This window comes from Arvicanthis niloticus, chromosome 24, assembly GCF_011762505.2.
Source record: "Arvicanthis niloticus isolate mArvNil1 chromosome 24, mArvNil1.pat.X, whole genome shotgun sequence".
NCBI classification, from domain to species: Eukaryota; Metazoa; Chordata; class Mammalia; order Rodentia; family Muridae; genus Arvicanthis; species Arvicanthis niloticus.
Window position 1 is genome coordinate 41850511 of NC_133432.1, and position 16563 is coordinate 41867073.

General features: G+C 42.5%; 1 protein-coding gene across 3 annotated transcripts in view; it reads left to right on the plus strand.

Moving 5' to 3' along the window:
- Ubl3 (ubiquitin like 3) overlaps positions 1-15955 on the plus strand; it is a 45167-nt gene extending 29212 nt beyond the window's left edge. For 2 of the 3 annotated variants that reach the window (XM_076923894.1, XM_076923895.1), the window contains 4 exons: positions 8672-8780; positions 11108-11194; positions 14010-14087; positions 14354-15955. In XM_076923894.1, the coding sequence (XP_076780009.1) occupies positions 8672-8780; positions 11108-11194; positions 14010-14087; positions 14354-14406 (327 nt within the window). In that variant the 3' untranslated portion in view covers positions 14407-15955. Of the gene's footprint in view, positions 1-4101; positions 4150-8671; positions 8781-11107; positions 11195-14009; positions 14088-14353 lie in introns of those variants that run through there. The other variant, XM_076923893.1, reaches the window with a different exon arrangement.
- Positions 15956-16563: the final 608 nt, after the last annotated feature.

Below are 16563 nucleotides of genomic sequence, written 5' to 3' on the forward strand. Positions count from 1 at the left end.
CACTTGTGTGTTACTGACAGCTCAGTGACTTGTTTATGCAGTGTCACCAAGTCATGAGGAATTTGCTATGCTGCTGCCTATGCTCTGACTTTGTGGTGGCAGCACCTCGATGCATCAGTGATGGGACCTTCAGCTCCATTGTAATCGGTGGGACTGCCATCACACGTGTGTGTCTTTGGACTAATTGTTACATAATGGGTGACTGTTTCAAGTAGGTGACTTATCTTTTCTGTGCACTGTTCGGAAAATATGAGGAAACAGTTCAGACTTGATACTATAGCCACTGCTAAGAAAGAAGGTATTTTTGTTTTTAACTTGTAAAGGAGAACTGGTGCTTCCCAGAGGGCAGGTCTAGATCACTGTTGAAGTCCTTGCCACCACTAATAATATAGGATTGGTATGAAGTAAAGGGGGGCATATAATTTAGAAATAAAGTAATGATTTTTATGTACAGTAAAATAATATATGTAGGGCATATATATTGAATAATGATTATATGAAACTTACCTTGGCATCCTCAAATAACAGGCCTAGGTTGGTTTAAGTACAGTGATTTTTAACTCAATGGTTTTAGAAAGGTCTCACTCTATAGCCAGTGTGGCTCCCCGCTCTGACTTCTTCAGTCTCCTGGATTACAGTGCCTGCCATGATCTGCTTATTTGAGTATGTTTTAAAGGTGCAATGCTGTACCATAAGCCTTATGTAAAACAAAACAAAAATTGTTTTCATATTAATGTCATAGGCAACAAATTTAGAAACAGTAAATTTCCATTTTAATGGCCTATTTGTATACCACTGCCTCCTGAAGTGGTTGAATACAAGGCCAAGGTACTGTGGAGTTTTGATTGTTTTGTGGGCTCTCTCTCTCTCTCTCTCTCTCTCTCTCTCTCTCTCTCTCTCTCTCTCTCTCACAACCAGCCTAGTTCTTTACTACACCTTCATGTATCCTTGCAAGTATCAATCGTCAGTGCCTTAAGGACCTCACTCCTAGGAGATTTTAAAGGAAAAAAAAAAGTTCCATGGTCAGAGAAAGGCAGGAATAGTTTTTAGTTTATATATTGCAGATTAAAAAGTATGTCGTGTCAGAACTTGTTTTCTATCCTGAGAGAGAGAAGCAAGTCCTTCTGCTGAAACTGAAGAGACTGGGGTAAGGTATTTAGAAAGCCCTAGGGAAGTGGGTTAGAGGGGCTTTGCCTTAGTTGAGAAGGAAGGAGCAAGCCCTGGTCTAGGTGAGAAACCTGGTGTCTGTATTTTGCTTTGCTCTTAATGGCTGGCCTCTCAGGACTGCAGTGGTCTCTCCCTTCCTGTCTGAGCTTGAGAAATTCAGAGACTCCTTTCAGATCTGAAAGTCCATTCTAAATCATTGAGGGGGTCATGAAAGGCCTGGGATTTGATGTAGTACTGAGAACTTGAAAATGATGGTAGTAGGAATGAACATTCACAAAAGAGCAAACACCTCAAAGGGAATAGTGCAGAAGATCCCAGTAAAGGAACAGGCCAAGACAGATTCAAGTGCGACACCCGAAAGCTCTATCAGGTGTCATTCCTGAATTTGCCTGTGTACCTAGGTGACTGGAGCTGGATAATGTAAAGGTGTTGGAATGCAACCTGCTGGAACCATTCCGGGAATGCATAAGGAAAACCTCAGTGCTGGTCAAAGCCTCTGATTTCCTTTCCTAGGATTTCAGGCTGACTTATGCCAAAAAATTGGACTGCTGTGTTTCTCCTAAGAGGAGGTGGGCAGCAGAAAGAGCTGTCACCTTTCTGAAGCACATGAGAGTGCAGACTGGAGAAAGCCGCTCTCTTTCCCAGGGGCCTCTACTACTGTGCTGTTCTGCATTTTCTTAGGACCTGTAGTGCCTACTTGTTAGGGACAATTGTCCTGGATGAACAGCCCTTCTTCTAGTGAGGCCGGGATGTAAGAATCCTCTGTACAACACACTCCTAGATGGAAGGGAAGCCAGTGTCCTTCCCATGGCAGGTACGGCGACGTTAGTGTCAGTCACATCTCTTCCTCAGTTGGTGGTATATAAGAGCCTTGCATAGTAAATCCATCTGAAGCAGCTAGTCCGTGTCCTGTGTGAAGATTTTCAATGAGTAGGCTATAGTTAGGCCTGACAGAACGCAGAGTCAAAGGTTGATTTCAGAGACAGGTTTTTATAAGTTTATAATATTTGAAACTTTAGATTTTACATTTTTATAGTAATTTACAAGAATTTTCAAGAATAGCAGATAGGAAAAGATAGTGAAATACTTGTCAGAGGAGACATAAGTAGAAAGAAGAGTTGAGCTGTTGGCACGCACCTGCACCAGGCCAGTGAGACCCTACCTAAAAAAGAGGCAGATGGCACCTGAGGAGTAACCAGGTTGTCCTCTGACCACCAACACCCCTCCCCCCAGCATATGCAATATTAATCTTCTCATAGAATTTTAATTTTATCAAAGTTCCCCAAACTTATTTCAAAATAAAAATGCATTGTAAAGTACTTAAATGGAGAGTATTCTGTAGTAATGTTTAGTGACATGCTAGGCTGTTTGTGGTATTACATCAGTAATTTACGTTAACTAGCACTTACTATATAATGCATTAGAAACTATATATTTTGTACTGTGTATATCGATTCTAAACTGTACTTATAACAACCCTGTTTTCTTTATTCTGGTGATAGAAAAATAAATCTATATGAGACAGCAAATAAGCTAGCCATTGTTCCCGTCTGTCCATCTTCACGGCTTCATAGCTTCTTGTTTGGGTTGTGATTGGGATTTTTTAAAATCAATAATTAGTTGAACAACTCAGAAAATACCAAATACTGTTTGGAATGTGGGTCTGGAAATACACATTCCAAGTAAATGGGGAAATGTAAAACCTTCTAGAGCAGCGGTTCTCAGCCTTCCTAATGCTGCGACCTTTAATACAGTTCCTCGTGCTGTGGTGACCGCCAACCATGAAATTATTTCATTACTACTTCACAACTGTAATGTTGCTGCTGCTGTGAATTGTAATGTAAATATCTGAGATGCAGGATATCTGATTCCCCAGAGGGGTTATGACCCACAGGTTGAGAACCACTGGTCTAGAGGGATTTGTTATAGGCCTTTCTGATCTTTTATTACACTTAGGAGTACATTGTTTCTGGAATGACTGAATGAGTTTCCCACATACAGGGTTTGATATGTAATGTATGATTAGAATCTGTATCATGTAAGATGCTTACAGAATGTAGAGACTTCCACTCATACTTAGTCATCACTCGGATCCTTAGTCCACTGAAGGTGAGTGAGCTCATAGGCAGGGGCTCAAGTATATTTTGTGTGGGCTAAACATTTTCATAGATGCTGTAAGTAGACTTCATGCATATTTTTACTGCTTCTTTTTAGTGGGGAACATAAACACTTTCTTGGCTTCTCAAGTTCTTCCTTGAGTTTTGATATTTCATCTGCAGTGATTAAGCTTAGAGGCTGGGTTATGCCTCTCCTGTCAAGCATACAGGAGCAGCTTGGTCATAGCCAGTGGAGTCAGGCAGATTGTACACTGAGATTTAGGTACATGCGTGGTGGGGAATGCCAAGCATTCCAGGTAAAGGAACAGGCTTTGAAGCAAAGTGGGACCTTAGTGGTGTCAAGGAACTGAGCGAAGATGCCTGTGCTTTGAACAGACAGAATGATTCTGGAAAATGAAAGACAGGGCCACGGGGGCCAAGCTCTGGAAGACACACATCTAGCCCATTCCCAGGATTGTGGAGTGGGGCTGTGGTCTCTCTCCACTTTGGCAGTGGGAAAGGTAGGGTGGTTAAACAGTGTGACGTGCAGGCTGTCTCAGTAAGGTGTACACTGGGCTTTTACTCTCCATTCTCTGTACTGTGCACTTTGGTTTTTGTTAAAACTCATTCAACAGATATTTATTGTACATTTTTAATTTTATATCCTAGATGGCCCTCCTTCCCACAGTCGCTTGTTTACATGTTTCATGTCTTCAAGACATCAGGAACTTGGAGAGATGGCCCAGTATTTAAGCGCTTGTACCATTTGTGAAGAGGACCTCAGTTGAGTTCCTACCTAGTATACATATCTTGTGAGTCACAGCTACCTATAACTCCAGCTCCAGAATACCTGATGTCGCTGGACTCCTTGGGCTCCAGCACTGAGGTATACATACCCACACAGACACTCAAAGTGCATCCAATTAAAAATAGAATAAAATAATAAGTTTTTAAATGAAGATTATACAGTTCTACTTTCATACTAAGTTTTCATAATGCATACACAGTGCATAGTGTGTTTCAGATATTTGAATGAATGGATATATAAATGAGTTTGTTAGATTTCTGGTTCTTATATTTTAGTACTATAAAAGTGTTTGGGTAGTTTCTATTCTAAATCAATCTTATATTCTCATTCTTTGTTTCTTTTATATTACTATTAACAAAATACAAAACCTACCATTTATTAACCTTCTGTTCTAGAAAAAGGAAAGCCACATGTCCATTTTCAATTTTCTATATTGTCCTATTACAAAGTACTGGCTCAGGCTTGTATCTTTTTTTCTAAATTAAGTAGCTATTTTAATATAATATATATTTTAAAAATATTGTCATCTTCAAATAGAAATAAGAAAAATAGTCAAAATAGATCCATGTTAAATCTTATGTACGTTTTTAAGAAGCTGGGCACTTGCGTTGATTATCATTTGTGGGGTTTTTTGAGACAGTGTGTTTCCCACGTCACCCATGCTGGCCTTCACGCTCCTGCCTCATGCTCCCAAAGGTAGGTAGAACTAACTAACTATAGGCCCCACTGCTGTGCCTAGCTGAAGAAGAACCTTTTTATTTCAAAATAGTTTAAAATTCATATGCACATGTAAGAAATTTCAGAAATCTCAAGTTTCCCTAATCACAGCATCTTACTTACACAGCAACAGCATCACAACTGGAATTAGATGTTGGGAAGGTCATGCTGTCCATACCTGCTTATGTCACAGGGTCGCACATAGATGTGTATTTAGTTCTGTGAGCCATGAACCAGTGGTCACAGTCATGGTCAGAATCATCTTGCTTGCTTTGCCTTGCCTCAGCATGTAGTTCATCTGCCACCTCCTGGGAGTTCTAGTACATTCTGCTCTTTTCGTACCAATCCTCTTCCACAAGCGCACAAAGAGTATCATGTTTAAGCTTTAGAAAAGAGTCTTTACCTCATTGCTGTGTGGAGGACCCTATGACCTCACACGTGGGTTGTTTGTTTCTAAGTAGATTCTCACTACAATACAAGGAACAGTTAACTACTGGCCAGCCCGTGTGGCTAGGTGCTTGCTTGTCTGAGTGACTGGAATTCAGTATTTTCTTCCATTACCATTATCAACCCCATACTATTTGGCTGCCTATGAGGCTCTATAGTCATTTGACAGCTAGGCCAAGTGTGCATGGTAGCTGTAGAAGTGACTTGACGTTGCAGAATGTCCACTCAGTGACAGCATGTTGTAAGCATGGCACTTTGGGAGCTCTGATGACTATCCACATGTCCATAACACTACCAGAAGTCATCATTTCCTGCTGTGCTACCTGCTGCACAGGTCATTGTGGTATCAATTCATTGGGCATGGCTTCACACCTTGCCTATAACCTTTCCAGTTTGCATCTCCATGGGGATTCTTAAAACCAGAGCTCAGATACTGGCCAACCAACTGGCTAGAAATCCACCATGTGCTAGGCACAGCAGGTGCTTCAGGCAGCAAGTTACTTTATTGATTCAATGCATACATTTGCTGTTACCATTTTTGTCACTAACTTCCTTGAAGCAGCCTCCATAAGTCCTAACTACTTTTAGCTGGGAGAGTGATAAACTCCTGGCATTAGAGTTGGCATGTGCTCTCCTCCATCCAGAGGAGTTAGATGATTGAATCCTTATGATGGATTTTCTAGAGCCAACTTCAGACTCCCCCAGCTTTAGGTGGTTTCTGGAGTGAGGCAGGATAGATACTCAGGATATGATGAAGACATACACAGGTAGGGCCTGTGTCAAACAGAAAATGTGTGTCCACCCGTAAACATTAAAGTAATTCTTTTAAGATGGCACCAAACACACATAAAGGGCAGATGTTTCTAGTGTTCTGAACAGCTAATAGACAACTGACTTTTTTTAACTGTGAAGAAAATGTGTTACCAATTTATTGGTTAACCATGATGCAAGTTTTAAAAATGAAAAGAATAGGAACCTAGTTAAATCTGTAGTGTGGTATACATGTGTGTATTGTAAGAGGAAATAAAAGAAATAGGTTTTTTTTTTTTTTTTTTTTAACCCAGAAGGTTCAGTTTACATTCAATGAAGAATCTTCAGAGGATACCAGGAATATCTTGTAACTTGGTGTTAAAATGTTACATTTCTATTTGCATATACATAGCTCTTTCTTCAAAAAAAAAAAAAAAAAAATTAAAGAACAGTTTGAGTTCCCAGAAAAATTAAGGGGAAGGCACAGATTTCCAATATGTGTTCCTGCTTGCATTTTTAACACCCCCACCAGAGTGTGTGTCTGTGGCTGGTGACAGCTTTTTACTTTTCCGGTTCTGAAGAGGAATGTCTTCTTAGGAACATCTTTGCAGTGTTGGGGTAGGGGTGCTGGGATTGAACTAGCAGTTTACATACGCCTTGTAGACTGCTGCCTGAGCTTGCTCCAGGGAAACACAGTTTCTGCATAGTGCTGCTTGGGCAGACCCTTACAGATGGTTGAGGCCAGAGTATTTCATATCTTGAGGCAGTACTTAGATTTGGCTTGTTGAGAATCCACAACCTGAAATGCAGTGAGAAAGGGTTAGGAAGAGGATATTAAGTCTGAACTTGTTCACAGTACTGTAACTTATCTCTCGTCCTATAGTAAGCTTTTTTCTTTTTTAAATGTAATTTACCTTTTTAAAGCAGCACTGAATTCTTACTGGATATATTAAAAGCTTTTCACCTGCAATATAGTGTTCCTTTTTCTCCTCTGAGTTATCCGTACAGTTAGAGTACAAGTTCTAATTGATTCAGAGCCCAAGTCTGTTCTGTCTGATAAGAATCCAGATGATTGTGAATTGTTGGTGAGCATACATTCTCAAGGATAGATATTTTACAATTTTCAGCATATCTTCAACATAGACATGGAAGCAAGAGGGGGTTGCCATTGTTAATTATAAAGAGAAAACATTACAGTGTTGTGGCAGTACAGGTGTGCTTATTATAGACTCTGGTGTCTAAAGGTTTTCTGATTGCTTTAATTCCTAGAAACATGCAAATTAGTAAATTGAGGAAAGAAGGTAACCTGGGTCTTGTTACAGTTCACCCCAATACAGTGGCATTCTCTGGTCCTATGTAAAAAGTTAGGCCAGATTGTCTAATGCCCAACTTGGGACTAGACCCAAGTTTTTAGTAAGGTCTTTAAAAAGAAAATATAGAGGGGGTGGGGGTGGGGGATAATGAATGAATGAATTAATATGAATGCACGAGTGCCTTGGAGTCCAGAAATCCCATTCCAACCTCTGGGAGTAGAGTTGCAGGCAATTTTGAGTCACCCAGCATGAGTACCAGGATTTAAACTGGGTCCTCTACAAGAACTGTATGTGCTCTTAACTGCTGAGCCATCTTTCCAGACCCACTAAAGTCTTTAAAATAGAGACCTGAAGATACAGGAAAAACATACCTGTTTCTGTCTTATAGGGAAGTGAGTAGATGCAGTGAATTTAATAATAGTAATAAAAATTAATTATGGAATATAAAAATTTTAAGGTGAACATTTCAGAAAATATATATTTAGTTGGAATATATATTGACTTGCAATATAAAATCCAGGAAATTCAGAACAAGATTGTTGGATTCTTCTTGCTTGCTTTAGCAACAGGCCCTATGGGGCTGACATTTTTACTGAGTTTTGAATTAAAGCATATTTTATAACAGTAGCTATAATCTCCAGTTTAGTAGCTGATATCATTATACATTCAAAAGCATAGTGACTCTGTGTGTGTGTGTGTGTGTGTGTTGGGGGGTGGTGTACATGTGTGTTGATATACATGCACCCTGTATACATACCAAGGCCAGAGGTCAGTGTCAAGAATCTTCCTCTGTCCCTATTATTTGAGGCAGTCTCTCACTGAGCTCTGACTCCCCATTAGGTTAGGTTAGGTTAGGCAGGCTGGCTGGCCAGCAGCCCAGGATCTGAACCTGGATTCTTATGCTTTGGCAGCAAACACTTTTATCAAGAAGCCATCTCCCCAGGCCCCATGACTTTGATGTTCTTCTACTCTCAAATCATCTGCAGCACACACTCATTGTAAATAACAGGAAATAAATTGTATACCAATTCCCACTATAAAAAAAAGTTACTTTGAAGGAATTTAGGTAAGTACTGTGACATGAAAGTAGAGGGGTAGGACTATTGAAAAGAAAGGGGACCAGCTAGAGTTTCAGGGAAAGGCAGGGGCAGGGTGGGGGCATTTTGTCAGGAAGGTGAATAAGAAAACAGTATAATGGCACATGTATGAAAGTGAAACTCTTTACCTTTGTCTGATGACTTAGATAACAATGAAAACTAACTGAAAACACCAAATGGCACTGGCGACAGCTCAGATTGTGGTGTAAGTGGAATCTGTACAGCCAGACTGTTTTCAGACTGAGATGTATTCAGAGTGTCCATGTCTACTTGCAGATTAACTTGCGTCTCATCTTGGTGAGTGGAAAGACAAAAGAGTTCCTCTTCTCCCCAAACGACTCTGCCTCTGACATTGCAAAGCACGTGTATGACAACTGGCCCATGGGTGAGTGCCTGCTGATTGATTCTTTGTCCCTAACTTGTTTCACACATTTTGAGAAAGTACAGAGGGCATGAGAGCCTGCTTGCTGGGTTACTGCCCCACATTTTGCCTTTGTCACCACAAAGCAGTGAAGGAGCAGAGGATGCAGAGTTTGCCTTAGTGCAGGTAGAGTGTACTCGGTGCACATCCACTCCCATGTCAATGAACCATTTGTACCAAAACCCAGAAGGAAGGAGCTGATCTTCACAGAGGCAACAGCCCCTTGGGCTCCTCTGTGCACAGCTTTCTGATTGGAAATGAAGCTTGAGACAGACTTGACCTGCAGTTAGTTCATACTGCATGCACTCTGTGAAGGAGGGCCAGAAAGAGTGAAGTCTCCGTGAGTTCTGCTTTTTGTTGCACCACCATGAGCTCTCTGGAGTTGTGTATGCAGTAGCTCCTCCCTTCTCTGCTGCCTCCCTATCTAGTGAGATTCTTAAGTGAGTCCTGAGTTTTCCCTTTGAACTTCCAGAGTGTGCCTATAACCATTTCCATGGCATGTGGCACTGGGTAACACTGCTGTAGTCCACCTCGTTTAACTTTTCTCAGTGCAGAGGGTTGAACCCAGGTCCTTGAGCATGCTAGGAAAGTCCTCTATCTCTAAGCTGTATCCCTGACTCCTTTTTTTTTTTTTTTTTTTTTTTTTTTTTTGACAAAGTCTTCCTAAATTACTTGGTCTGCTCTCAAATTAGGAGAATTCCTCCTTCAGCCTAGGATTATAAGCATGTGCCACCATGCCAGGTCTATATAATAGTTTAGCAAAGGCAATTTGAATTTTTAAAGTTGTTTTAGTTCCTTCAAATAATGATAAATGGGTGAGGCACCAGTGTTAAACACTGCAGGTGAAGAGACTTCTGGAAGTTGACCATATCAGCTAGATGTTACTCGCTTTGAAAAAGATCTTTAAGTCCTTCTCTCCTGAGTTTGCCACATCTACGCAGCATATACTAGAGTACATAAAAGGGCTCCTTTTATACAAACTATTTAAATTAAAATTCTAGGTCTAAACCATAGTATATAATACACTAAAAGTCAGTAAATGTAAGTATTTGTTGGCTCTTGTAAGAAAAAAATAGTAAATTCTGGATCAGTAGGAGAAGAGTCTTTGGTGGCATGAGGAAGTATCAGGCTGGCAGGTGGACACCATGGCTGTCTGGTCTGCTAATCATGTCACTGACACCACAGAGTCCTCATAAGCGTGTTCTGTATGTGTCTCTCTGGGGCCTGGAGAGGGGAAGGGCAGATCTCACGAGGAGGCCGTGGAAGATAATGGAAATGTACGCCTTCACTGTGCTCTTACCAGGCTTTAGATCCCCTTAGAATCCTAAAGTCCTTTCTGTGTGTATCAAAGTTACTCTTGTGTTTATAGCAAAGGAACGCTTGGCCAGACATATTCTATAAATTGTATAAATGATGGTTTTAAAGGCAGTGCATGCAAAGTCATTTTTACTGAAGCACCTGATCTTTATCTAGAAGAGAGTATGGCCAGAATTCCCGGGAGGGGACAGGCGTGGGGAGGTCCTCTTGCATTGAGTTCCTGAGACCGGATATATAAGGTGCATGCACATACATTGTTTTGAACACTCAACGAAACAGAACCAACCAAGGATGGGCTGTCCTCCCTTCTTTTCCATCACTCAGCCTTCTGTACTACTTTGTCTGTTATCTCCTACTGAGAGCAGAACCTACTAGAATGACTGGGAGTGGTAAGCAGGAAGTCTTTAGTTGTAGCCAGGAGCTGAAGGGAACTGCCAACAGAAGCACCCGTCTGAACAGCAGTCTCTGGAAGCCTGTTTTCAGACAGGTGTTCTGCGGGAGCTGCTTGCTGCCCAGACTGCAACTGCTACCCTTTGTCTCAGCTTCTGTGAAATGTCTGTCAGCTGGCCTCAGAAAGACAACATGGCAGGGTAGCTCAGGCGCCTACGGAAGGCTTTGAGGAACTTGTTGCTGTCCTTGAGCACACATTTGAACAGTGCAAGCACTGGAATAGTATAACGTTCCATTAATTACTGATAATGGACATTGATTTTCAAATGATATATCCCTTTACCAAGACTAGACTTCTGGCTCAGGGTTTTCCTTAACTTCAGCCTGCAGCTTGGCACCGGATCTCTTGAGGGAAGAACAGTCTTTTACAGCTCTTTGTTGCTACTTGAGGAAGGTGGAAGGAGCAAGTCTTGCTGCAGTGCCTGGGTGTGGACTCTGGGCCACTGCCCTTCCTGGTGGCCTCTACAGAGTATAGCCGAGGCTGCCGTGTGGGCCCGAGCCTAACCAGTTCTCCTTTCTTTCAGACTGGGAAGAAGAGCAGGTCAGCAGCCCAAACATTCTGCGAGTCATTTACCAGGGCAGATTTCTACACGGGAACGTCACCCTAGGAGGTAATGACCACCCTCGTCAGCATTGTTCCTCTGTTTACTTTAAGTGACAGTGCCTTTGTGGTTTCTAAAAAAAGATTACTTGAAACCCTGAGGTCCCCAACTCTGGGTGTGCCTTCTCCCTGGAGATAAGCTCTGCCTGCCATGGTTACAGATGGGGTTTCCCAGTGCTGCAGAAGGTATGGTCTAGATGTGCTACGTTTACACGACAATCCATCACACAGACTAGGGCACATTTATGACAGCAGGTTTTCATTTGTAAAAAGAGGCCTTTTTCAGTGGACTCCGTAAATTCTCCTTGTTGGGGACCAAGGAAATAGCTGCTGTGGACACACCGTCATGCAGTCTGGTCACCTGACGGTGAGGTCTGCAGTCTGCGGTCTGCTCTTCCCCAGCTAGATCAGCTACTGTGTAGTCACTGAGCAAGCCATTCATGTGTCAGCACTAATGAACACTTGAGTAGATGGCTTGAATGTGATCAGATCCCCCTTCGGGTTGCTCTGGGCTTGCATGGGACAACAGAGTCCACTGTGGAGAGACTTGTGGGTGAGAGCTTATGCCCTCAGTGACCGGCAGTGTGGCCTTAGTGCACTGCTGGAGAGCCCGGTTCATGTGAAGCTGGTTCGTTTCAGTGTTAGGTTTGCTCTAAAAATTGCTGTCATTTGTAGAAATACAAGAAATAACTGCTACTTAAAGGTGGAGTTTATTTGCTTCCTGTTCTTTTTGTAGTTTTGCCTAATTAGACCAACCTTCTGTCATTGTGAGGAGAGTTGACTGTTATTCCCTTGGCTGTTTTGTGCATATATTAATCACAGGGTCACTTTTTTATGGTTTAAATAAGATCTTGAATTAAAATTAATAAAGAAAAAAGTAAGCTAATAAATGTTGGTTGGATTTCCTCTCTTGACTATGAGAGTGAGTCTCCATCTCCCTCTGAACACTGAGCAGTTCTCACCAGCCCCATTGTTTCTGTGTCAGGTAAAAGGTCACAGGATTTTTGTTAAGATCAAGATTCTTCATTCTCATTAAATTACAGACTTTTAAAAAAAATTAGAATAATCAGTGAAGTGACTCATCTCAAGACAATTGTGTAGCTGTCAATCTTTTTTGGAAGCAAATTCAAGGACCTCCAGCTCTCATGATTCAGGCCCGTGGTGTGGGGGACAGTGGCCCTTGGTTGGCCAGTGCTACCTGGTACTTGGTTAGGCCAGGTTCTCGCATGCACAGTTCAGTGCTGCTGGGTGTTTGCTTAGGCTACCTGCTAGCATTCCGCTGTCTGCCTTCTGGGCTGCAGGTTTCCTTTTTGGTTAGGAGTGTTATGGAGGCAGCACACAGTAATGGCAGCCGTCTTCCACTGTATGCATGGCTGCTATAGAAGAGCTATGGGCTTGCTCAGTAGCCTGACAAATAGACTTAGGACCTCCAGCTACAAATAAAGGCAGACGGTGTTCTTGTTGTTGTTTTTAATAGAATAAAAATATTTGACAACAATATTTTAAAATTTTTATTTTATTACTATGAGGGACAAGGCCCAGGTATGGAGGACAGAGGGCAGCTTTGCAGTCAGTTCTTCTCCACCTTCCCTGGGGTTTAGGATCAAACTCAGGCATCAGGCTTCTTTCTGAGGTAACCATTGCCTGCTGAGCTCTCTCACTAGTTCAGAAAAGAATGGCCCAGTGTGAGAACGGATGGTGTCCTTGTTGAAAACCACCTTGTTCAAGCATTGGGGGGTTGGGGAGCGGGCCTAGTGCTGTATAGACTGTGGATAGCCTTCAGCCACTGTGAGAAGACCCAGTAGGTGGCCGGGCCTGTTCATCCTTTGCTCCTCTCCCCACCCACTTTAAGCACCATTGAATCCCAGCATCCTTCCTGCCTCAGCCTCTTGAGCAGTCAGGACTACAGGCCCGTTCACTCCACCTGTCATTATTGAAATTCTGTGGTTTGGTCAGTTTCAGGTTTAAAATGTTGGTAATCGGGTCTCTTTGGACATCCTTGGGTCCCCTTTTTTGAGATCTTGTTAATCTCATGGGATTTCATTCTGCTAAAGGAGAGGCCCAGGGAGGCTCCAAGTGTGGTTCAGAGAGAGTGCGTATTGCCTGGGGCACACGCCTTCACTCTCAGTTCAGCACTTACTTTTGTATAGCTAAAAGTGCAGCTGAGGCCTGTGCAAAACACTGCGCCTCTGAGTTACCAGGCCAGCTCCCGCTTGATACTCATCTAAAATACAGGGTTCTGCACAGCCCTGTCTCCCACCAGGGTGACTTCTGAGCTCAAATGCAGGTAGTTATATGTATAGGAAAAGTTGAAATCCTGTCTTCTGAATGTTCCCAGTGTGTAGAAGTCTTCTGTGAAGGAAGGAATCCCAGTCTGGTTCTCCTCCACCTTCTGCTGTCAGCCACCATGCCTGCTGTTTGTTACTGAGTTGGCTGCAGAGGAGATGTGCCAGCCTCACCTGCTAGGTGGCAGCGGCTGGTGCTGCCCGGCAGGCACTCAGTACATCTGTGGGTTAGTGATGGCACCCCTGACAACTGGCAATCTGTAGGTTCCATAGAGAGCATGACCAGAAAAGCCGGGCTGCGGAGCACAGGCCAGTGCAGTCATTGCAGAGGTAACGCTGTTTTCTCCCAGACAAGACAGATTTATGCATCTAGCCAATGGCAGAGCCAGAGAGTCACTTGTAACTGTACCCTTCCTCTGGTGAGGGACTGTCTCCTTGTAGAGGAGCCACAGTCGGAACTCATTCAGAAGCATTTCAGCCCTGGCCGGTGATTTTATGGGATGATGTGTGTGTGACAGATTGTCTCTTTTCTTTACATAGCATTAAAACTTCCTTTCGGCAAAACAACAGTGATGCATTTGGTGGCCAGAGAGACCCTGCCAGAGCCCAACTCACAAGGTAAGCCCCCTGGAGAGCACCTCCTTTGGGCCCTCAAGATAGGATACGCATTCATGCCTGCTTCCACGTAGACATTTGGATGATCAGGGGATTTCATAGTTTATGAATTGAGCCTGTGGAGCAAATAATCAGACCATTTTTGAAAAATGCCAAAAATTAAAGGATCCCTTAAAACAAGCTTTGAGCAAAACTCAGGCTGTTGGACTATGCCTCTGCTTTTTGCCGAGACACAGCTTGGCTAACCCAGGCTGGCCCTGTTTCCCCAGGTCAGAGAAATCGGGAGAAAACTGGTGAGAGCAACTGCTGTGTGATCCTGTAACATTGCTGGCACAGATGTGGCAGGCTGTTGACACTTCGGGGACAGAGGAGACTCAGCAGCTTCCAACACCTGTAGGACAGTCGCCTGCACATCCGTGGGACTGAATCACTCATGAACTCTGTCATCTCTTCTCACAAAGTAAAAAGAACCAAGAACATTTTCAGTCTGGTCCTTTATTCCTTGTATCTCGTGTGTGTGTTGAGCAGTCTGAAGTGCACAGTGGTCTCCAGGGGAAGTAGCGAGCCTCTCTCTGCAGACATCGCCTTGCTGCCGCAAAGACTCCTCCACAGAAGTCTGAAGGCGAGTGCTGCAAGTACAATTTGCACTAAAAATAATTATTATTTTCCTCATCACATAATCTGCACATGTCTGTGGCACCCAGAAGTTCTCCTGTGTGTAGTCCACCCTGGAGGACACCCATCATCGGTGGAGTTAATGCCAGGCCAGTTGGCCGGGGGAATGGGAAGGAATCTAGCATGCTGGGTGAATTCTACCAAAGTCGGCCACAATGGCTGTCCTCTCAAGATATCAAACTGGGCATGACTATTGTCACTGCAGCAAATGAGAAGCCATGCCTGCTGCTCCCAGTGCTCTGTAGAGGGTGCCCCTGCTGCCTGCCCACCAAGTCCTCTCAGCAGGGGGCTCATCCAGACAGCAGAGAGGGGCAGCAGTGTGTCCCTAGCCTTAATGTGGAGGGGCTGGTCTCTCGGTGCTGTCTCTGTGCAGAACCAGTGGGAATCCTGAGCGGCAGATCCGGTTGTGTATTTGAATATCAGAAGATTGAAAGCCTGCGCCACTCATCCGAACCCTGTGTGTGTGTACTCACACTAGAGCAGAGGGATCCTTTTAAAGTCTCCAGATGCTAATTTTGTTACTTTCTGTAGTTTGCATTCGGAATCAGTGCTTGCAATTGTGTTAAAATCACAAGCTGAGTTTTAAGGCATACATGATCAATAGCAACACTTTTATTTTTACCAATAATTTAAAGATTGATATGCTATAAATAAACAATTTGCACAGCACTAAAGCATGAGCTAATTTCAATCTAAACCTGTAAAAAAAAAGATTTTCTATTTTTTTTCACTGGGAAGAAATCTTCCTGGATGAAATTACAAATATGTGTAGATTATATTTAATAAAAAAGACATAATAAAATATCTAACTGTAGAACGCAAATATAGATTGGCGTGTAGCATATAGACCAGTATTCCATATCAATAACTTTATCCAGCCTTTTAAAAGATGAAGTTGCAGACTATGTTGTGTTCTGTATTTAATGAGGGTTCTTGGCCCTCAGCAGCCGTAAGTGTAAATGGTCTCTATGGTCATCTTTGTTTAAATGCAATCAGGTTACTTTATTCATTGTTAATGCTTTGATGAAGAGGCTTTATATGCAGTAGATCTACGAAAATATTGTTCATACTGATCAGAATTAAATTTGTATAGAGCAGAGTTTTAAAATGAATGTAAATAGCACTAAACCTTTTCTTTCTGCAGCCTGTACTTAATAGATTTCTTCTGTAAACTAAATAAAAAAAAATGTAGTGCATTTTGTTGGTGATTTAAAGATCTGTAATTGTTTAAGCGTTGTCTCATCATTTTGCAGTTAATTTTCTACTCTTCTGAGGCTTTTAAAATTCATTCACTTACCACTCTGTTGCTACTTGGGAATGTTCCACTGTCTTGACCAGTTAGCTGGCTAATGTGTGAGGCCCAGCGGCGGGGGTTATGTTTCTGTTACCCCTAAAACATGCAGAAGATATTAATAGGGCAGTTAGCCATAATAACTATATTCTTTGGGAAATCAAACTACTGGTTAATCGTTTTTAACACTTAGATTCCAGATACTCTGTCTTCCCAAAGCTTAGTACCTGGAGCCCGCTGTGATTGCACTTTGGACAGTTAATCCTCCCAGTTGGCTCCCATGTGTTTATCTGTGTTCCCGTCTTCCTCTCATGACACGTGAGTTTGGAGCCACATGGCTCATCAGACAAGGATTTAGCTCACTTGATACCTAATAAATTTAAAAGAATTAAAAGAAATAAGATTCTATACTGAAAATATCAAAAATTTACTAGTATATACGTGGAAACGCTGGACTCTTTCTCTGAAAAAACAACAACAACAACAACAACCCTTCAGACTACTGATGGCTAA